The sequence below is a fragment of the Mastomys coucha genome, unplaced genomic scaffold (genome assembly GCF_008632895.1).
Source record: "Mastomys coucha isolate ucsf_1 unplaced genomic scaffold, UCSF_Mcou_1 pScaffold23, whole genome shotgun sequence".
Taxonomy (NCBI): Eukaryota; Metazoa; Chordata; class Mammalia; order Rodentia; family Muridae; genus Mastomys; species Mastomys coucha.
Window position 1 is genome coordinate 57,374,609 of NW_022196906.1, and position 23,911 is coordinate 57,398,519.

The window sequence follows — 23,911 nt, forward strand, 5'->3', positions numbered from 1 at the left end:
AAAAAAAAGCAAAGAAAAGGGCCTAAAACATTCATAAATTGAAGCAAATATGCTTATCCTGCATTAAAAGATCAAAGCAAGCATCAAAATCATATTTCTTGTAACTTCTATATTTTAAACTTCATGTTGAATATGACTGCTTCTATAATTTTGTATGCCTTGCCCAAAACTAACCTATTGCTGTGTATATTATCTGTAAAGTCTTTGAAAATAAAAGCAGCTCGATTCTTGGGCACATGAACAAAGTTCCATCTTTTCTCTTTCCCATAGAACTCAGTAATAGAATAGGCTGCAGCTGCATTGAGTGACACTACTGGACTGAGGCTGTACAAAAGGCATCCATTTCACTCCCGTCCTAACTGTAGGTCTCTGTCACCCCTTCAGTTAGTTTACATTTTTCATCATTTTCCTCCAGAGCACAACTCTGCCTACTCCATTTATTTACCCTTGATCTTATTTCTCAGATTAGGCCTGAGAGTTAGTAGCTGGCTCTCGAGCAGATACACCGAATAGACTCTCCAGGCTCCGTAAACACATAAAAAGATTCTTATCTGGCCTGTGTACTCTCACAACTGGCTATCAAGCTGAACCAGGCAGCTAGGAAACAAGCTAAATAAGAAGTTTTGAAGAAAACAGCAAAAGGAAATAGACTGCAATTGAGTGTAAACTTTATCACTTTATAGAAAGTTACTTAATTAACTCGTTGTTAATACAAAAGCCATAGAAAAGTAAAGAACACAGTGCCAAGCCAAAGAGGATACAAGATTAGTTCAAGGTCATGCTCAGCTACATAGCAAATTTGAGGTCAGCCTGGGCTACATGAGACACTGTTTGTTTCTTCAAGGTTGGCAAGATGACTCATCAGGTAAAATTACTTATAGCCTGAGTTCCACCAATTTCTGAAAGTTATCCTCTGATCTCTATACACATACAATGACACAATCCTGTCCACCCCCCCCACACATATTACATACAAATAATAAAACTGTAAACCCCAAGATATGTTCATGTGTAAAGCTTTTATACAGATTGCCAAACTGCTATCAGAAATACACTGATTTTAGAGACTGGAAAGATGGTTCAGCAGTTAAGAGCACTGGTTGCTCTCCTAGAGGATCTGGGTTCAATCCCTAGCACACATACATGGTGGCTCACAAATCCTGGGGGATCCAATGCATTTTTCTGGCCTCTGGAAGTATTGTGTGCACCTTGTCACAGAAATACATGCAGGCAGAACACTGATTGATACACATAAAATGAAAATATAAAGGTTAAATTTTTTAAATTAAAAACAAAGAAATAAAATACTGACTTTAGCTGGGTATGATGGCACAGTCCTGAAATCCTATCTCTTGGGAGACAGATACAAGAGAATCTTGAGTTTGAAACCAGTTTGGCCAACATAGAGAACTTGTTTTAAAATCAAAACAGAGCCAGGCAGTGGTGGTGCATGCCTTTAATCCTAGCACTTGGGAGGCAGAGGCAGGTGGATTTCTGAGTTTGAGGCCAGCCTGGTCTACAGAGTGAGTTCCAGGACAGTCAGGGCTATACAGAGAAACTTTGTCTCAAAAAACAAAACAAACAAACAAAACAAACAAACAAACAAAAAAACCAAGACAGAATAAAACTCAGGGTTATGGCAGTGCACACTTTTAGTCCCAGTACTCCAGAGACAGAGGCAGGCGGATCTCTGAGTTCTAAGTCAGCCTGGTTCTACATGGTGCATCACTTTTCACTGATATAAACAAAGGATACCCAAGAGCTGTACATGTCTTTTCTGACACTAGCAAGGAGGAAGAAATGATTCCTGCCTTACCATCATCATACCAAACAACCCACAGGGCTGAGGTGGTCATTCATTTTGACTCTGCAAAACTTGGAATCACTTGCTAATTTTAATGATCACTAGTGACCACGCTAACAGCAGTTTTTACAGCACATGGTATAGGAAAACCTACTTGGATGGGGTTCAAGACAGAAAGGGAAGAAAAAAAATCAGAAAGGGCTGAACTGAAACACTATAGGTAAATAATTTTTTTTTTAAGCAGAGGAAAAGAAAATGGAGTGCATAGCTAGAAGGAAATTAGAAGAAAAATAGTTTTGTTTTGTTTTTGTTTTTGTTTTTTTTTGGTTTTTGTTTTTTTTTTTTAGTTTTAAAATAAACATTATAATCTGTATGGGTGCTTTGCCTGAATGTCATTCAGTGCTGGGGGAGGCAAAAAGAGGAAGTCAGATCACACTTGCAACTGCACTTACAGTCTCATGGCGCCATGAGGATGCTGGAAATTGGACCTGGGTCATAGTCAGTGCTCTTAATGACTAAGTTATCTCTCCAGCCCAAGTTTGTTTTTTAAATAAAAAAATTAGCATTAAAGTATACATGAATGGTAATAAACTAAGAGAGAAAAACTGATGGGTAACACAATAGAACAGAGGTTGCTAAACTATGTCCTTAACTAAGCAAGAAAGAATAATCTAACCCACAAGTCCAAAAATTGGCCTCAGTTCTGAGGTCCTTCAGCTCATAGGAGAAACCCTACACAACATCACAGTCAGAAGTCAAGTCAGGTGGGAATAAGTACACGTATGGGGGTCTGCAGGCCCTTTCTGCTGATAAAGCCTCTTGCAGCCAAGCCTGACAGCCAGAGTTCAATCACCAGAACCCACATGATGGAAGACAGAATTAACTCCTGTAAGTTGTCCTCTGACTTACATAGACACACACACTAGGTTAATTAAATGTAAAAAAAATATATACATGAAGAGAAGGGATTTTGATTGGTTCCATTTTCTCAGTAAGAAAAACGGAAGCAAAAGTCTCACTGAAGAGGTACAACAGCAGCTGGGAGTGGGGATGGTGTGCGGTCATCCAGAAACCGGTGGACAGCACGACCAGCCACGCCCTGCAGCTCTCTGGCCAAGACTCCTCCACCCATGCATGCTTTCCAGTTGTCCTTCATATGACATGCTGACGAGGAGTGGAGTCACTTGTTACAAAAATCTCTTCTTGGTTTATTTAATCACTACGTATAATAGTGTTTTTTTTTTTTAAAAAAAAAAGCCTCCATAAAATTTTAGTCCATCACAAAATCTGAATGATTTCTTTGTGAGTATAAATTTTCTTTCTTGAAATAGGTATACATCTGGAAATATTTTTTCTTTTCATTTTTATTGTGTTCTATAAAACTTTCTTTAATCTCCTAACTAATTTTAGCAGGCATAAAAACAAACATTTTCCATAGTGTAGTACACCACAATATACCTGGCAATGTTTTAAAAGAAAAAAGATTTCATGATGAAGGAATTCTAAGAATCTGTTTAGTATTTCATACCACCTTCTGCTTGGAGATGCATGGAGTACATACACTATCAAATGAAATTCAGTTTCCAAATCCAGTGGGCAGACTCAAGGGCTCCTACTACCACCCAAGTCACACACTGGTGTCAGCATCAAAAACCACATTTTATACATTGGTACACACGCTAGTAGACATTTCTTGGAACTTGTCAGCAGCCTGTTATTGCAACAGACATTTTGTTTGTGGCTTTGTCTCCAGATTCAGAATTAAAATACATTATCAAAGGCTAGGCCAGGAAGTGTACTGCATTCTCCTACCTATGACTGATTGGTCAAGGGCTGGACTTGGTAGTTAACACAATTCAATAGTAACCTCAGGATTTCTGCTGCAAATGTTGGGACATATGAGTTTTCCTTTTTTGGTGGATTTGAATCTGTAAGGATTCCAGATACTCTGGGAACCACATAGTGCTTAAAAATGGTATCAACACCCAAGAAAGAAAGGCAGAGAATAGAGATCACAAAAGATTTGCTGCACAAATATTCACTCAACAAACACTGGGCATCTACTACATATAACATATTATGCTAGGTACTGGGATACATCAGTGACAAGTAAACAAAGCAAAACCACTGCCCCATAGTCCTTACCTACACATTGCCAGAGATGTTAAAAGATGGCCATTGTTTTGTGTGTGTGTGTTCAGCATAAAGGTTTTACACAAGTATAAACATCTCAAGTAGAAGACGAAGGAGGCAGCTGTGTAAAATATCTATGGGAAGTGCACTCCAAATTTGGAAACACCCACGACCAGATCTTAGCAAGACCAATGTGATCAAAGCCACATTCAAGAAGGAATAACTGTCATTAATTGTAACATGAATAAGCTCTGCAGATCTACTTGGAAGAGTTGAAGCAGGAAGATCAAGAGTTCAAGGCCAATTGTGCTACACAGGGAGACCCATTCTCCAGAACAAATCAAAGAAACCAGAAAAGGCTCATAAAGCCTCGAGTGGCTGATCAAATAGAGTCAAGGCTAACCAGAAGTGCATAAACAGAAGAATATGACAATTAGCTTATTTTAAAAGAATTACTCTCGAGCTGGGCACTGGCAGAGCATACCTTTAATTCCAGCACTTGGGAGGCAGAGGCAGGCTATTTCTGAGTTTGAGGCCAACCTGGTCTACAGAGTGAGTTCCAGGACAGCCAGGGCTATACAGAGAAACCCTGTCTCGAAAAAACAAAAGAATTACTTCCACTGTAAATGTGAGAATATTGCAAAGCAGGTAAAAGATGAATGAGCAAAAAAAGAGACCAGTGGTTCAGATCAGGGTAGTAGCAGCGAAGGTCCTGAGATGTGCTAAGAGTCTGGATATACCTCAAGGTATAGTCAAGGGGCTTGTCTAACTAAAAAAGCTGAGACCTGACCAAAGAATCAAATAATTTTTTGAACCAATGAAGGAGCCAATATAGCACACCAAGACCTGGGTGGGCTTGCTCAAAGCCAAAAACTACAAACAGCAATGAAGATGTCTCTAAATGAGAGGAGGAAAGAAGGGTTAGAGTTCATGTGAAGAGGAGGAGGGAGGATGAGAAGGGAAGAAGGGAATGATGAGAGGGGAAAGGAAGGGGTTATGCTGCTCTTTCAGTTCAGATACATTAGAGACAGATAACTGAATCATGACATAAATTAAGAACTTGAAAGAAACTCTAGAGCTCATGTTTAATCATTTAAAGCTTTGAGATTAGATGGAATCACAAAATATAAACAGAAAGAAGGAACGAAAGAGTCTAGGAAGAAATGACTAAGGAGAAGGGAGGAAAATAGTGTATGTGTATCCTGGAGTCCAACAGAAGCTATGAAGAAAGCCTCAGAGATAGTGTCAACATGAATGGTAAGCAGTGAGCTGCAACAGGAGAGCAGGCTGAAGTCTGGATTCCCAGACCTGGTTAAGGATCCCTGCAGGGGAGAGATGGGGACAAACACCAGACTGAATGGCCTAGCAGAGGTTAGGTAAGAACTGCAGACAGTAAACAATGAGGCTGTGAAGGGAGGACAGCAGCGAAGCAGAAGCTGACAGGAGACCTGGAGGGGCAAGGAAAGAAGGGCTTGTAGGCACCTGCCTTCTCTCTGCTCAAGTCCTTTGTTCTTTGGTTATTTAAATTTCAGAATTAGCTTTTATTCCCATGCAAGCAAGTATCATGTAGTCTTTAACTAGTTCCAATAGTTTTGAACTATTATTTTCTAGTAGTTGTTTTTATTTTTTGGCTTTTTCCTTTTTTGAGACAGGGTCATACAGCCCAACAGCCTAAACTTCTTACATAGTAAACATCTTTGAAGTGCGGGTCCACTTCCTGATACTTGCCAAGCATTGTGAGAGTCACTGTGCCTGATATCTAATAAATCTCTTCTACAAAAAGTCTCGTATAAGAATATAGTCGCTGAGAATGAAAAGATGACTCAGTGGTTAAAAGCATTTACTATTCTTTCAAAAAACCTGGGCTTTGATTGCCAGCACCCAAACAATAGCTCACAACAGCCCATGACTCCAGTTCCAGGGGATCAGAGAATTCTCTTTTAGACTGTGCATAAAATCTGCATACATATGGTGCACATAAGCAAATGGTGATACACATAAAATAAAAACTAACTTTTTCAAAAAAAGCTTTACAAGCAAGGATACAGGGGCTGGAAAGATGGTTCAGTGGTTAGGTGGCTGAGAGCACAGATGACTTGGTTCAATTTCCAGGACACATATGGCGGCTCACAATTGCCCCTAACTACAGTCCCAGAGGATGTGATGCCATTTTCTGGCCTCTATGGGCACTGCATGCATAACAGTGTAGAGACATATACACAGGTAAAACACTCATACATATAAAAATAAATAAAAAATGTAAAGCAAGAATACAGCAGCTGGTGGGGCCTGGTGCAGGTACACACCTGAAATCCCAGCACTTGGGGAATGAGATAGTAAGACCACCCTAAACATGAGGCCAGCCCAGACTACAAAGTGAGTGTCAGACTAGTCAGTGTTACAAAGAAAGTCCCTGTACCAAATGAAACAAAACACACTTTTTTTTTAAGTTGGAAGAGTAGACAGGAAGAAGAAGGGTTTGGGATTGCAAGTCAGTAATACAGCCCCTGCCCACAAAGAACACAAAGGCCAGTACCACAGATTGCAGGGAGCCTTTTTACTTCATTTTATTTTTCTGTGGTATTAAGCACTGAACTGAGGGCTTCAAGTTTGCTAAAACAGGGTTCTATCACTGAGCTATATGGCCAGCCCACCTTGCTATTTTATTTTGATACAAGGTCTTGCTCAGGCTAGTCTGAACTACCATTCTTCCAGCCTCAGCTTCCTGAAATGTCTGGTATTACAAGTGTGTGCCACACCTGGCTTTAGGCTTATTGTTGTTTTCCTTAAACATGTTTCTCTAATTAAGAATATGATTTTGTTTGTTTGTTTGTTTTGGGAGACAGGGTTTCACTGTGTAGCAGAACTCACTCTGTAGACCAGCAGCTAGCCTCAAATTCAAGAACTCTGCCAGTTAGGTGGTTCTACAACTAAAGGTGCTTGCTGAGTAATTCCAGAGACCTGAACCTGGAAGCTACGTAAAGACAGAATGGGAAAACCAACTCCACAAAGTTGTCCTTTAACCCTCACATATGTATGGGCAAACACACACTAAACTAAAAATGCTTTTAAAAATTATATCTATTCTATACTATCCTTCCATCTTAAAACAAGGCTAAAGGGCCGGGTACTGGTGGCTCACACCTTTAATCCCAGCACTTGGGAGGCAGAGGCAGGTAGATTTCTGAGTTCGAGGCCAGCCTGGTCTACAAAATGAGTTCCAGGACGGCCAGGGCTACACAGAGAAACCCCGTCTCAAAAAAACAAAAACAAAAACAAAAACAAGACCAAAGGAGAAGACACTGTATAAGAACCCTAAATTCATGAGCCCACAAAGTGCTTTCAATATGGAATACTAAATGTAAGTACGACACATTTAACATTTGCCTATTACTGACTTTATATTCACAACTGATGAACTAAAGATTCTGGTTATTGGGTAAATACTGGTTTATAATTCTGAAATCTGTGTCTTAGGAAAACAATCTTTCAATGGAATTCTATCTGAGGACTAAGAGAACTCACTGGGCTAAGTAGTATGAGTAAGTTCATGCCCACTGTGGTGGTCTGAATAGTTATGGCCTCATATACGTGAATGCTTGGCCCATGGGAGTGGCAATATTGGATGGTATGGCCTTGTTGAAGTATGTTGGCTTTGCTGGAGGAAGTGTGTCACTACGGAGACAGGCCTTGAGGTCTTATATGCTCAAACTATGCCCAGTATGGAACACAATCTGCTTCTGCTGCTTGCAGATCAAGAGATAGAACTCTCAGATCCTTCTCTAGTACCATGTTTGTCTGGATGCTGCCCTGCTTCCCACCACGATGATAATGGACTAAAACCTCTGAAACTGTAAGCAAGCTTCAATTAAATGTCTTCTGTGTTAAGAGTTTCTGTGGTCATGGTGCCTCTTCACAGCAATAAAACCCAAACTAAGACATCCATCCATGTATATCAGTATAAGCAATGACCAAAGGAAAACAACCAGAAGTGAATGGACAACCCACACAGGACCCAAAATCACAGGCAAAGCAGCTGCTCTGTTACAATCCTACCCCAGACACCCAGCACATTCCACAGAAGAGGTGTGATCAGAAAGGTTATGTGCTGGAGCTGACCCAGAGGGATGCTAGAGCAAAGGTGGGCTCCTTAGCCTGAGGAGCCTATCTTCAATTGTCTTTCCCATGTGGTTCCAAATAAGCAAAAGCACTGCTGATCTCTGCTCTTCAACGAGAAGCAGTGTTGCAGGATATCTGATCACACTGTGAACTCCAAGGTTGGGTTATTTACTGGAAAAACCTGTTTCTAGTTGTGGTGTGGTTCAGCCTTAGCACATACCTTTAATCCAAGAGCATTCTTCTTATTGTAAACAGGACCAAATAATGTCAACCATTGCTCTTCAAGAGGAGGAGCAAGCAACCAGTTGGCAGGGAGTGAACACAGACAAAAAAAAAAAGAGAGTAAAAGAGAGTCAAGAGAATAGAGAGAAGCACAGGAAGTAGAAGGGAAGGACATTCAGTTTGAGTGGGCTCTGAGGCAGTGAAGAGAAAGAGGTTCATTTTGGGGTGTCAGCTGTGGAGGAAGCTCAACTGGGTGCTTCCTGTGCCTGAGTTAACAAGCCTTCACCCCAGTAGCTGGCTCCCAAGTCTTCTTTGGTAAAACTGAACTGTTGAGATTTTTTAAAAAGCAGGATGGAGAAGGGAGCATGGCTCCCTCCACATCCTTCCTGTCCATGCCTTCTCTAGTGAGATGTCAAGGAGCTGACAACTGAGGCTAGTCTTTCAACATCCACTTACAAGTTTCACACAGTGTGGCTCCAGCCATCAGCCAGCTTCACATGTATTCACAGCAAGAGCAGTCTTCCCTAATGTTGGAGAGGACTTTAGCCTGCTATATCTACTTACGTATGTTACACAATGGCAACTATGGAATTTGATTCACTATATTCTATAGATCAGATGTTTTGTGTTGTTTTTTCCTATTTGATAGGTAATAATAGGAGGAATGTGGGAAACATTCTAAGTATTTATGAGAGCTCTATCTTCAGGCCTAGGGGGAATGCCAGTAAGAAAATGAGGACACTATGCCAGGAAGGGGGGCAACAGGAAAGAGATGCCCAAGAAAGTCAACCAGAGAGGCCAACAAAACTATCCCCTGAAATCTGGCCTGGGCCAGTTTTGCACCCAAGAGAAAATTCTCTTCCTGATTGTCTGCCTTTCTATCTGACTGTCTGTCAATTTACCTACCTACCTACTGCTCAGGAACCAAAAGTGAAAGTTTATCTTCTGGTTCTACAATGCAAGCCTGAGCAACACAGGTCAGTAAGAGCCTAGCAAAGCACGGTGATCAGAATGTCTTTGCACAGGATGAAGCTGGATACATTTTGGTAGTTAGATTAAAATTGAGGCAAAATCCTAAACCAGTAGTAGAGGAAAAGTCAAGTGCAAGAATGACCAACATGGTTGGCCATGTAGCAGTCAAAAGACCAGTTTGTGTTCTAGAAGCACTGAGCTAATAAATGTCCTCTCTAAACATTCTCCTGCCATCTACATCTAGACTGTATGGTGAAAAATTATCTAAGAATTACACATAAATCTGATTAACCCTGATTTGCAATAATGTTTTCAGTGCTCTGTATCTATACTGGCTAAGAGAACTATGCACAAATATACAAATGACAATATAAACAATACCAGGGCATGTTAGCACACACCTGCAATGCCAGTACTGAGGAGGCTAAGGATTATCAGTAGCTTGAAGCTAAATGGTGGTACCTGATAAAACTGTCTCAAAAATTAAACAAACAGAGCTATTAGACAATTTCAAAGTATAGAAAAATCAAAGAGAAGCAAAGAAAGAATAATTCATGTCCTAAATGACAAAAAGGTAATAAATGAAGACCAAATATAATAGAGTTAACATAAAATTATGTTTTAAAAGTAAACTTTCAGAGACTACAGTCTTCTATTTATAATAAAGAAATGTGTGGATGTGTCCACTAGGACAGTTCCACTAAAAAAAGAGACACAATAACAAGTGGTGGTGAGGATGTAAGGTATGTGAACATGTATGCAGTTTTGGTAGAAGTATAAAATGACACAGATGGTCTGGAAAATAGTTGAGCAGTTCTTCAAATATCATTCAGAGTTTCCACATAAAGCAGCAATTTGACTCCTAGAGACACACATAGGAGAAATGAAAATGTGTATGTTCTAGATTCAATGAGAAGAGCCCCATAATTTCATACATGAGTGAGTGCTTAGTTCCTGGTAGTGGAACTGTTTGGGAAGGGCTGGACAGTGTGGCTCATACAATTCGCAGGTAGCTCTATCTCTGCCTCATGCTTGTGAACCACAATGTATGCTTGCAGCTACTGTTCCGATACTATGTCTACCTGCCGGCCATGCACCTTGCCATGATGGTCATGAACACCAAAAAAAAAAAAAAAAAAAAAAAAAAAAAAAAGGTACTTAGTAATAATAACAATGGCATATTTATATCATTTATCACAAGGGGAAAAAAAAGAATGAAAAAATTATTGTGCTTATATTACCCAAAGTTCAACTTCTCTTCTTGCTTTCTATCTTGCCTTGTTTTGTTTTGGTTTTAAGGCAGATGCAACACAACCTAGGTGGCCTGGAACTTCTGATCATCCTGCCTTTACCTCCAAGTTCTGGGACAACAGGATGTCTGCTACCATATTGTTTTATGCTGTCCTGGGTATTGCACCTGGGCTGTAGGCATGCTAGGCAAGCACTCTACCCACTAAGCTATATGTCTAAACTTCTTAATTCTAAATTTAGGGGGAAAGAAAATTAACAACCTGATTGGAAAGAATATCTAACAATCAATTCATAAGAAAAAGAAACAACAATCATGTAAACATATAAAGAACTCCATCTTTAGGATAACCCATTCATGTTAAAGCTACAAGGGTTATAGATTTGTAGCTATAATTAGGAATGAGCAACATGTTTTATCCCAGGACATCACTGAGAGCCTAAGAGAAAAACTGTGACATAATCAGCGTGATTAAACTTCACACAAACCTTTCTCTAAGAGGAAATTTAGACACTTCTACCAAGATTTTTATACTCTACTTCTAGGAATTGTCTTATAAAAATATTGGCTATGTTTAGTTTTTTTTTTATTAGATATTTTCTTTATTTACATTTCAAACAATATCTTCTTTCCCGGTTTCCCCTCCAGGAAAAAGAAAAAAAAGAAAAAAGAAAAAGAAAAAAAAAGACCCTGTTCTCCCCTTCTCCCCCCATGTTTAGTTATGGGTAACACAGAACAGTCTCTGTAATACTATCTTAAACTGCAAGAAACTAGTGAAAAGCCAGACAACGGAAAAAGAGTAAGACAAACATTTTCACAGGTAGGAACTGTCTCTGAGAAGAAGTATAAGAAACTGAAAGCTTCACGGGTGGTGGAGATCAGGGTCTGGAGAACCTTTTTTGTCACCCCTTGTAAATTTTGGAGGGTCAAAATTGAACAGAAAAATGTGTATGGAATACTGTAACATAAACCATGACATTTTAAAAAGTCAGCTTTTGTACCAGAGAAGAGTATTATTAAATATTTTTAATAACAAAAACTACATGTAATGATCCCATGTTAGTGACAGTCAGCTGTTAGAGCACTCTTTCAATCCCAGCACTTGGAAGCATCAAGAATAGCCTCAAATACATCACAACTTCAAAGCCTGGTGGGTCTACAATACAGACAGTCTAAAGAAAGCAAAACAAAACTACAAAGCACAACACAACACCTCAAATAGATCAGCGGAAAAGAATAAATTGTAGGCCAGGTTTGAGGGATACACCTATAATCCTGGCACTCAGAAGTACAGAGGAGGTGTAAGAAAGAGTTCAAGGCTACCCTTGGCTACACTGTGAAATAATGTTATCCAACTCAACTGAGGTATTTTTGGTGACTCATGCCTAACACCTTTGTATTCAGGAGGCTATGAGTCTGGGGCCAAATTAGGTTATTAAATTGAATTCCAGACTAACTTGGGCTGAAAAGCCAAAATCAATCCACCAATCAACCAAGATGCTTTCCATAAGAAATAATGTGTACATTTCAAACTTAATAACCATGAAAAGGTCTTTATACCATAATTGAGGGTTCCTCCCCATGAATGCAAGAATAGTTTAATATAACAATTAATATGTTCACTGGTTGATTCTTTTTTTATTTTTGTTTAATAAGCCAGGGTCTCATATAGCCTAGACTGGTTTGAATTCACCATATACCTGAGGATAGCCTTAGATTCTTGATTCTCCTGTGCCTCCTGAATATCAGAATTACAAGTTTGCACCATCATGTACAGCATGAAGCTCTAGATATGTAAGGTTTTTTATTTGCATTTTTATATATAAGGGTGTTTTAGCTGCATGTATGTCTGTATATACCTGATGCCTGTGAAGGCCAGAAGAGACTACTGAATCTCCAGGGTCTGGAGTTACAGACAACTGTGAGATGCCATGTGGTACTAGAAATGGAAGGCCACTCCTCTGAAACAGTAGCAGTGTTCTAACTGCTGAGTCATCTCCTCAGCTCTGATCTCTCAACTTTAACAGGCTTTATTTCATATTTACAACTATATAAGGAAGTGCCTTACTACCTGTCAAACTTCCTTTCTAACCAAGAAAGTCTACTATAGTTCCCAAGATTACACTCAAACACACAGATGTTGAGTGACTAAAGCACACTGAATGCCTCAGCCTCAGGCTTCAAGACAACTGTATAAATACCACTAAACATGAAGTCAGAATCAGCAGATGACGCTGGGCATGGTGGCACACGCCTTTAATCCCAGCACTTGGGAGGCAGAGGCAGGCGGATTTCTGAGTTCGAGGCCAGCCTGGTCTACAGAGTGAGTTCCAGGACAGCCAGGGCTATTCAGAGAAACCCTGTCTCAAAAAACCAAAAAAAAAAAAAACCAAAAAACAAAAAACAAAATTCTTAGCTAAGAATCACACAAAGACAAGCTACATGGGTTACATGGGTTACCTAGCAAGACTCTGGTCGTTAAGAAAAAAAAAAAAAAGGCTCTGGGCTGGAGGAGGGTAGAGACCACATGCTGGAAAGATGGCTCAATGGTTAAGAGTATGTCCCGCTCTTCCAGAAGACATGTTCAATCACTAGCAACCATATCACCTAGTTCACAATCACCTGTAAGTGGAGCTCCATGGGGGATCTGATACTTCTGGCCTCACTGGATACCTGCACTCACATGCAGGCACAGACACAAACACTTAAAAAAAATTAAAAATAAGTGAAAGAAAAATTTCAAGACAAGGTTTCTCTGTGTAGACCTGACTGTCCCGAAACTTGCTCTGTAGACCAGGCTGTCCTCGAACTCACAGAGATCCACCCGCCTCTGCCTCCTGAGTGCTGGGATTAAAACACTAAGACGTAAGGGTAAACTATAATGAACTAAATCAAGCTTCAATAGCTATACAGGTATGAAACTGGAAACAATGAATACAGATATCAGGATGAACCCTAATGCACATGTCTGCGCGAAGCACCTCAGCACAGTGAGTTAAATTTCCTACACGCTGTCTAATACACTCACCTAGTGTGCATCTCTACTTTCCATAACAAAACTGAGACACATATTAGACATCATCTAATTACATCAGCACTTCAACTTTATGTTAGTAGCAGCATGAGAGGTTAATTATTAAAACTAGAGAAAAGCTTAAAAGCTATCAATGTTTTTCTTTCAAATATCAGATGCTGTAATGATCGTTCTTCAGATGGTATGTACTGATATGAATAAATGTAAACTTTATATAAACACAGATAGGCCTTTAATTTAAAATGGTAGAGGTCTACATGAATCAGACAAGAACAGATGCTTATTATGGAAGAAATAAAAGGAAGTCACACAATCCTATGTACAAGATTCATCTATGAAAAACAAGAAATACCACAGGTTAACTATGTATACATATAAACTTTATTTTTCAATGAACATATACAAGCTTTATCTGCATTAGGTAAATTCTTTCTTGTTTCAGTCATTTTAAGGATAAAATGGGGGGTCCGGGCTGGAGAAGTGGCTTAGCAGTTAAGAGCACTGGTTGGTCTTCCAAAGGACCTAGAATTCAATTCCTAGCACACAAATGGCAGCTCACAAGTGTCTGTAACTCCAGTTCCAGGGTATCTGACACCTTCTCACTAATGCATATAAAATAAAATTAAATAAATTTAAAAAACTTATAAAATGGAGTTGTAGGGATGGTTCAGCAGTTAAGAGCACTGATTGCTTTTACAGAGGACCTGGGTTCAACCAACTCTCTAACCTCCTAAATAAGCTGTCACATGTGCATGCAGAAGTGGACACACACACAAATATAATAATAAAATTCATGTTTGAAAATACCTCTGTATCTTTATTTATTCTGGGAAATTCTACAAAAGCAACTAAAACCAAATACTTCCTCTATGAGTGATGGGATTTCAGTATTGCTCTCAAAATCATGGCCCTATAACCATTCACAAACACTAATTAGATTCAGTGGATTATAAACAAATCAACCAACAAAAAGAACCTGAAGTTAGAAGGGAGCATACTAAGGAGGGCCAAGGAGAGCTGAAGAAGAGGGTAGATATGATCCAATATACTGTATACACAGATGAAATTCTCAAAGAATAAATTAAAAATCTAACAAAAAAAAAATCTTCTCCAAAAATTGGTGGCATATGCTCCTAATTCCAGTAGAGGTAGAGACAGAAGGATCAAGAGCTCAAGGTTGGACTAGAGAGATGGCTCAGTAGTTAAAAGCACTGTTCTTCCTGAGGTCCTGAGTTCAATTCCCAGCAACCACAAAGTGACTCTGACTCAGAACCATCTGTAATGGGATCTAATGTCTCTTCTGATGTATTTGAAGACAGCTACAATGCACTCATATAAATAAAACAAATAAATCTTAAAAACAAACAAACAAGAATTCAAGGTCGCTGGGCGGTGGTGGTACACGGTTTTAATCCCAGCACTTGGGAGGCAGAGATAGACAAGATTTCTGAGTTCGAGGCCAGCCTGGTTTACAAAGTGAGCTCCAGGACAGCCAGGGCTATACAGGAAAACCCAGTCTCGAAAAACCAAAACAAAACAACAAAAAAAGAATTCAAGGTCAACAAAAAAAAAAAAAGAATTCAAGGTCATCCTCTGTTTCATATGGAATGTCAGGCCAACCTGGGATATATTAGACCCCAACCTAAACAACACCCCACCTTCTCTAAAAGTACTCAAACTTTTTCTTAATATTCAGCAATTCCTCACACTAAAATGTTTAATATTAATGACAAGAATCAAGAAACATTTCTATAAGAAGCAGACAGGAAATACTTTAGGCTCTGGGGCACACATGGTCTGTTATTTATATATTCACTAGCTTTGTTTACATTTTAGGAATAATAAAAAAAACCTGAGCTGTGGGCAGTAGTTCCCACATGTAATCTTAGCACCAAGGAAGCAAAAGCAGGGAGGACACCCCCCCCAACACCAACAAAGTTCTTACATAAATATCACACAAAAATAAAGCACTGGAGATAGCTTGGCAGCCACGACTTGCCAAACACTGATTTCTAACAAGCAGCCACCAAGGTAAGTCTGCTGTTAAAGTACATTATATCAAAGGCATCAAAAATCACAACAAAGTCAGTTTTGCTTCACATTAATAAAGCAAGATGACATCGTAGCAATTAAAAGTGGTTAGTATGTTGAATGACTTGATAAGGAAATCTCAGGATGGGAAACCTAGTAACAGACCTTTTAGCACTCATATTATCTATGAATAGGAATTCATATATGTCATATGCGTATGCTTAAAACATATGTCTCCACTTGAAAAACAGCAGCTGAAAGTTAACCACAACATCAGTTTAAATTTTAAGCTTTAATTTAATTTAAGCTTAATTTCCTTTCATGATAATTAAAACTATTTACTCATTCAAGTAATCCAAACTAGTCAATCTGTTTTACCACTGAAAATTAAGAACAGAATTTAGAGACTGGTGGTAATTCATTTTCAATTTTAATTCATAAGTTACTGTACATTAATTAGGAGCCAGGTATGGTGGAACAAATGGCTCAGAAGGCAGAGGCAGGAGGATCTTTGTGGGTTAAAGGACAGCCTGGTATATACTGAAAGATACTGGAGGGCAGCCAGAGTTTATACAGTGAAACTTTGTTTCAAACTTAGTATTTATTGTGTCTGACTCCATTGGTCACCACCCCACACCTCTTTTCTTTTGTCTAAACAACAGCTCTTATATATTTGACTTATTCTAAACTCAAAAGATCCTCATTAATATCCTGACACTACTACCAAACATAAACTCAAAGTCTAAGAAAAACACAAAGCACAGCATCACCAGATGGCCTCACATCACTCTTACCTAGACTGGTGGGTTTGATCAGTTCATCCAGCAGGTCATAGAACGGTAGCTTTTGAAGCTTTATGTCCGGATGGACTGGGTGCAGCGCTGACGTGAGATGTGGGAGTTCCAGTTCATGTTTAGGTCCCAGAAGAGAAACAGGGAGTAGTGGGGAAGATGCAGGGTGACCATCATAAGTGAGCTGTGGAATGGTGGATGGAGAAAGAGTCGCTGGCATAGGACTTGAATGTACGTTGGGGATAGACAAGTCCGCAGGCGTCATAATTTTCTGAGGGAACCGCCGCCTGTAGAGTTCTTTAATTTTCATTTGTACAGCAGGACTACAGCCAGCCTTTAACAAATGCAGGGCTTTTGTAAGAAGTTCGTGTTTGCGTCCGTGCTTGTTCCTCCCAGCGTAGCCCAACAGTACTTGGAGTTCAGAAACTCTAAGGCTCATAACCATTTGCTTAGAGAAAAAAGTAAAATGTAAAATATTAGTATCTGAAACCATAATTTACAATTTTAAAATTTGTATTTAGCCTCTTCAAATGGCTTGCTTAAATGCCAGCCCATAAACAAAGTTTAACTAGTTAATAGCAAAGGAACTTTAAAAGTAGTTTGAACAAGTTTATAGATTTCTTTGTGAGATTGGTTATAAAGAACCAGGATCAAGTTTACACTATGCAGGACCACATCTCGCTTTAGCCTACTGTTCAGCGGTATCAACAAGCACTTAATAATTCTCCAGAAGCACAGACTGTGGATGGCAAAGAGTAGTACCATGCCCTCAGGAGTACTCCTACCTTCTGGGGAAAAACCTGTTAAGTATATTAAAGCCAGATACCCCACCTCAAAACCAGTCACATTATCAAGTACTGCTCTATACTAACTCAGGAATTCAAGAACAGTTGCTCTCTTCCTGTGTTCTACCTCTTAGTCTTTCCTTCTCTACAGCTAGCCGGCAGCCTCATCAGATGCTAAAGCTTGCACTTCTCATTTAAGCCATCAGGAATTCTATCTACACAACCATAATAGGTGAAGCCACATAACAGAAATCTACTTACCTTCATTAATCCTGTGGTCACAATTTATTTCATCACTGTTTTCTACTTCCCCCCACCTTCTAAGAACATGGATATCTAATCCAAACCTCCTATTTTAAAGCAACAGAAAGGGGAACCAAAGACCACATTGCTACTTATGGAAGCCCTGTCTTTGACAGGAAATGCCAGGATGGACACACACTTGCAAGCTTACATTCATTAAATCCTCTATTCCTTAACTGTTGGATTCATTAAATCCTCTATTCCTTAACTGTTGGATTCTCTGGCCTCATATCCAATAACACCACACAATGGCCGCACCGGCTCCCTACCTTCTCGTACCACTCATTATAAATACCCTCTTTCTCAGCTAACACATTAGACAAGATGTTGTGACTCATTGGTTGTGACCCTTTAACAGAGTTCCTCATGTTGCCACCCCCCCACACACCATATAATCACTTTCATTGCTACTTCATAACTATAATGTTGCTACTGTTATGAACTGTAATGTAAATATCTTGTGTTTTTCAGCGGTCTTAGATGACCCTTGTGCAATGTCCATTTGACTCCCCTTTCCTCCCAAAGAAGTCACAACCCACAGATTGAGAACTACTGCACTAGAGGGTCCTTTCAGGTAGCAGAACAGCGCCCAAAAGTGACCAATGAATGAAGTACTCTGACACAATACAGATGGCCAGTCAAAGATAAACAGCCCTTCCACTGTTCCCACCTTCAGATCCAGCTTCACCAGCTTGTCCTAGCAAACTGGAGCTGTTTTATTGTCTATCTCTTCTGGCCATTTCTCGGGTATGTATGTTCACAATTATCCTGCTGCACTGGTTTTTCTATTCATATGGCAATTCCTTGCCTAGACAGAGGTTTCCCAGGTCTGATAACTGTTCTAGAAGTAGAGCCTGTGACTATTTTATCTTCTGCATCTAGAACCAGAGTTTGTTATCAACTATTTGGACAGTGAAGGAATGAATAAGAAAAGCATGCCAGAAGAAATGGAGGTGGAGTGTGTAGTGGTAAATCATTCAAATCAATGCCCAAATTCTTATGTTCTACAGAGGCATACAAAGATGTAACCCAGACCTTGGGAACAAACTCCTGAGCATAATGGCCAACAACTGAAACAACAGCAAGTGGGAGGCTGAGAGAGGGGGATCTAAGTTCAAAGCCAGCTTGATATAGGTATTTTCTTTTTGGATATTAAAAAGACTGTAAATAAGACAACAATGGTATCTTCTCCCTACTCACTAAAACATCCAAGAAAGGTATAAAATAACTGGAAAAAGAGAACTATCAGGCATGAAAGAACATATCTGTAATCCCACCACTTAGGAGGCAGAAGAAGCAGATCTCTTTGAGACAACCTGGTCTACACACAGAAGAGTTGCAGGCTAGCCAGGGCTGTAAGGTGAGACCCTATCAAGAGAGAAAGGGCAGGAGAAGGGAGACTAGACTAGAGCCAGCATGGCTGAGTGGTTACAGGTACTTGTCAGTCCTCAGCATCCACACCATGGATAAACTACTTCTTGTAAGTTTTCCTCTGACCTCCACATGGATGTCATGATACTTAGATCACCCTCCTAATATATGCACGTCTGCATGTCTGTATCAGTGTATCTACATGTGTGCAGGAGCCTGCAGAGGTCAGAAGAGGATACTGGATCCCAAGGAAAGAATTGTAAGTAGTGTGAGCTGCCCAAAAAGGGCACTGGGAACAGAACTTGGATTCTCTGGAAAAGCAGCAGCAAGTGCTCTTAACCACAAACCAATTCTCCACTCCCAGAAATGTATTGTAAATCTTAAGCTGGACATCTGAACTCCTAGTACTTGGGAGGCTGAAAAAGAAGAAACTTGAGTTTAAAGCCAACTTGAGCTACTATAGGAATGATCCTTATTTCAAGATAATCTGTTTTTAAAAGAAACAAAATCAAACATCAAGGATTAGTAATTAAAAATAAGTTGGGAAGTGGCTGGTCTTACTTTTGTGTTGCTGTGATAAACCACCATGACCAAGACAACTTACAAGAAGAGTATATTTAAACTTATAGTTCCATATGGATCCATCATGGCAGGGACTTCTGACTGCAGGCAGCAGAAACAGATGAGCTCACAACTCAAACAGCAAGCAGGAAGCAGAGAGAGCAAACTCAGAATGGGATGAGGCTTTAAACTCTCAGAGCCCACCTCCAGTGACATGCTCCTTCCAGTAGGCCACACATCCTAAACCTATCCAAACAGTGCCACCAACTGGGTCTATAGAGAATAGTCTCATTCAAACAACAATGTCTTAATGTTCTCCTCACCCTCAGGCTTATGATAAAATACTCTGACAAAAGCAACTTAAGGGAAAGGGGACTATATTGGCTCAAAATTCAAGAGCAAAGTTCATCATGGTAGGGAAATAACATTGAGATGAGCATAAAGAAGCTGACTATATCACATTCCAAACTGAAAACAGAGCAACGAATGCATTCATGCTACTCAGCTCCTTTTCTCCATTTATAAAATCCAGAACTCACAGTTACTATTAACAGCCAGGGAATAGTATTGCCCACATTAGGCAGGTCTTCCCACACTGATTAACAAAACTGAAATACTCCCCCACAGGGGTGTCCAGAAGCCCATCTCCAGGTGATTCTAGATTCTGTCAATTAACACTAGCTAGCGGTCATCAAATAGGCAAAGTGTATTTGTTCTAAAACAGGTAGGGAGGGGAGAACAGCATGAAATTTTAGAGAGAAATAACTTCCCTTTTAATTCAATTCTACTCTCTAAGACACAAACAAAAAGAGCAATTCAATAATTACCACAAATTTCGGACAGTAACTTTTGTCCTTAATTATGAGTATAAGACTAAGTGTAGCACAGATGTATTATTGAATTTCTATGCATTGTCACTGACAATTTATGTACAATAAAATCTCTTGCTTGAAAGATCAAAGAAAAAGTTAAATGACAAAATAAGCCTGACAGCTGTCAATTACATTTTGACTGCCTCAAAGAAGGCAAAACAAACAATAGCAACCATTAAAATAATACTTACATATGTGCACTCAAAAGACAGCTGCTATCAATAAGTCAAAGTTCTTAGTTTGGACTTTTTAAAAGAATAGGATTTATTATCATAGTTATGCTGAGATAGGTATTATCATTTTTTACACAGGAAACAAAGAATCTGTTGAATGTTCATAACTAATTCTACCTCAAATATAATAGAGACATTTTGAGGAAACAAACCCCATGCCTTTTAGTTGGGGGGGGGGGTAGGAATCAATTAAGAAAATGAACATAGTTTACTTCAGTTTCCAGTTCAAGCTTCACCACTTGAACTTTAAAAAAAAAGTTATGGCTAAGATGTGTGTGGGCTCAACTTACCATTAACTGCACCTGATACCCTCACACAGTGAAAGGCAAGGTGGTGTTCCCTGCTATTACTGGAACAGCTTTTGCATACTCTTAGGATAATCACAGTATATCAAAGAATTGAAGATGGGGTCAGAAAAGCTCCAGCCATCTGAGGCATCACTGAATTCATGATGCAGAAGTCTTAACAACATACAGAAAAACAAATCATTTAAATATCTGAGATGTTAAAATGATATATATTTTAATCTGCAATGTGCTTTAAATTCTTCAATTTTTTAAAACTACAGCAAAATGAACATTTACAACTAAGGATAACATTAACCACAATGGATATTAGAAGTTATGGCCTCCTAGAGGATCCCAGCTCTGCTGATGACATCCTTGGATGATAAGAGCTCTCAGAATCCTGTGATTAAATGGTTGAAATGTGGATATCCTGCAAGGAAGAGTATTCTGTGATCTTTCTAACATGTTTTAATTTTAGTCAGACAGATACATACACAATTTTAAAATTATTTTTAAAAATTTTGTTTTTATTTATGTGATGTACACCTGCATGTGGATGCCCAAAAAGGCCAGAGGGGAAGGTCATCAGATCCCCTGGAATTGGAGTTATAGATAGTTAAAAGCCATCTGATGTGGATGCTAGGAACCAAACACAGGTCCTCTGGAAGAACAGCAAGTTTTTGAAGCCACTGTGCTCCCTCCAGCTCCACAAACTTTTTAAAAACTTATTCTTATTCTTATTATTCTTATTATTATTATTATTATTATTATTATTATTATTATTATTTTGGTTTTTCAAGACCAAAAAGGTTTCTTCGTATAGCCCTGGCTGTCCTGGAACTCTCTCTGTAGACCAGGCTGGCCTCAAACTCAAGGAATACGCCTGTCTCTGCCTCCCAAGTGCTGGGATTAAAGGCATATACCACCAATGCCCACCAAAAGATATCTTGTCTTTTTTGGGGTTGTTGTTGTTTGTATTCAAAACAGGGATTTTCTGTATAGCCCTGGCTGTCCTGGACTCACACTCTGTAGACCAGGCTAGCCTCGAACTCAGAAATCCACCTGCCTCTGTCTCCCAAGTCCCAAGTGCTGGGATTAAAGGTGCCCGGCCCTAAAATTTTTAGCTATTTATTTTATGTACATGAATGTTTTGCCTCAATGTATGTTTGTGTACCATGTACAGCCCGGGTCCCTTGGAGATCAAAAGAGGTAAAAGAACAGGTGCTCTTAACCATTGAGGTATCTTTCTAGCCCATGTACACATTTTTTAAAAGCCTAATCGTTTCACAAGAAAGAGTTCTTTACTGCACTCTCAATTTTAGCTGCTGCTTCTGGAGTTTTCACCATCTGTACAACAGTTAATTATTCTTTAAAGCTATCTACTGATTTCCAGTTATAAGAAATAATGGCTCTAGCTGTCAAATCTTTTCACCTGCAATCTCTCCATCATAATTTGTGATTGAATCAATTGTCTCTGCTTTTTAATATTTAGACAGTATTACATCTAAATAAAATTCACAGCTGAACCCAAAGTATTCTCGTTTCATAAAGTTTTGCTGATTGATTCAATTGTCTCTGCTTTTTAATATTTAGACAGTATTACATCTAAATAAAATTCATAGCTGAACCCAAAGTATTCTCGTTTCATAAAGTTCTGCTCTCTTTATATTTTATACCATTTTTAGCCTCATTACTATTCTATGTACCTACTGTCAATTCATCAGCATATTCAAACTTTCCTTTCAATGTATTCTATTGCAAGACGTAAAGCTGTTTTAACTTTGGCTTGTTTTATTTTATATCTTTTATTTCCTTTTACTGATTTGGCTTTCTTTTCAGTTGTCTTGTTTTGTTTCTGAGACAGGGTTTTCCCCATATAGCTTAAACTAGCCTGGGAACTTGCTATAGCTAAAACTAGCTTCAAATTCATTATCTTCTTACACCTCCAATCCATGAGTGCTAGAAGTTTTCCTAATAGCACAGCCAGTTCCAAAGCTCCAATGTGGACAGTTAGATCTGAGCCGAGTGCACAGTTATGGTCACAGAATTCCCCTTTGATGTTTCCCAGGATCTTCTATCTGTATCCCGCACTGAGCCCCATTTCCTTGTCTCTGTCCCTCCTATCTTGGCTTCTCTTAATGGGTTATTTTCTCCAGTAGATTTCTGAGAAAGAGGGGCATGGGAGGTATCCTTTCTATTCCTTGCATTATACAATCAACATTTCCTCACACCCAATCCTCAAGTTTGGTTCAATACAGACATTTAGAGAGAAATTTTTAAGCAGAATTTTAAAGACATTTCCTTATTTTCTATTTCCAATGTAGTTAGACTAGGGACTGAAGAGAATGCTCAGCAGTTAAAAATACTTGCTGCTCTTGTAGAGCGACCAAGCTCAGTTCCCAGCATTTACCTGGTGGTTCACCACCATCTTTAACTCTAGTTCTAGGGGTTTCTGAGTCCCTCTTCTGATCTCTGAGGGCAGAAGGCATGCATGGTACACATACATGCATGGAGGCAGAACACATATACACATAATATACAATACATCTTTTAAAAACATTTTTAAAACACTTAGATGCTATGCTATCTACCTCCCAGCACTTGGGGAGGAATCAGAAGTTCAAAGTCACCCTCAGCTAAACTGTGTTTGATGCCAGCCTGTGTTCCAGGAGACACTATCTCAAACAAACAACAGCCCCAGTACCATTCATTTCTAATCCTTCATGGTTACCTGTATATCTCCCAACTGGAAGCTTGCAGAATTTTCTCTTTGGGTGTTCTCAAATTTTACAGCATCATGCCTTGGCAATGAATTTTTAGCTTGTTTCTGCCTGGGCTAGTATCTGTTAAGCGTTTACATTTAGAGATGCATGCCCTGGAGGGTTTCTAACGTCTTCCTTCTGTGTTTTTTGTTCTCTTTCTCACAACCTGCCATTTAGATCCTAAGCTCCCTGCTCCCCCAAGAAAGATTAAGTGTTCTCAGGGAATTACAGTGAGGAATGTCTGTCATTCCAAAGACCCTCAACCTTCTTTGTAGATACATAAAACTTATACGCACACACAACCCACACACCTATTCCCAACTACACAAGGGGAAGGAGTCCATTTGGCAATTACATAGAAAGTTCCAGTTTTATATTCTCA

The 23,911-nt window shown here is 39.2% G+C and overlaps 1 protein-coding gene across 5 annotated transcripts in view; it reads right to left on the minus strand.

Moving 5' to 3' along the window:
• Pias1 (protein inhibitor of activated STAT 1) overlaps window positions 1-23,911 on the minus strand; it is a 110,199-nt gene that overhangs the window by 50,650 nt on the left and 35,638 nt on the right. For all 5 annotated transcript variants that reach the window (XM_031345676.1, XM_031345673.1, XM_031345678.1 and 2 more), the window contains exon 2: window positions 16,359-16,803. In XM_031345676.1, the coding sequence (XP_031201536.1) occupies window positions 16,359-16,803 (445 nt within the window). The remainder of the gene's footprint in view (window positions 1-16,358; window positions 16,804-23,911) is intronic.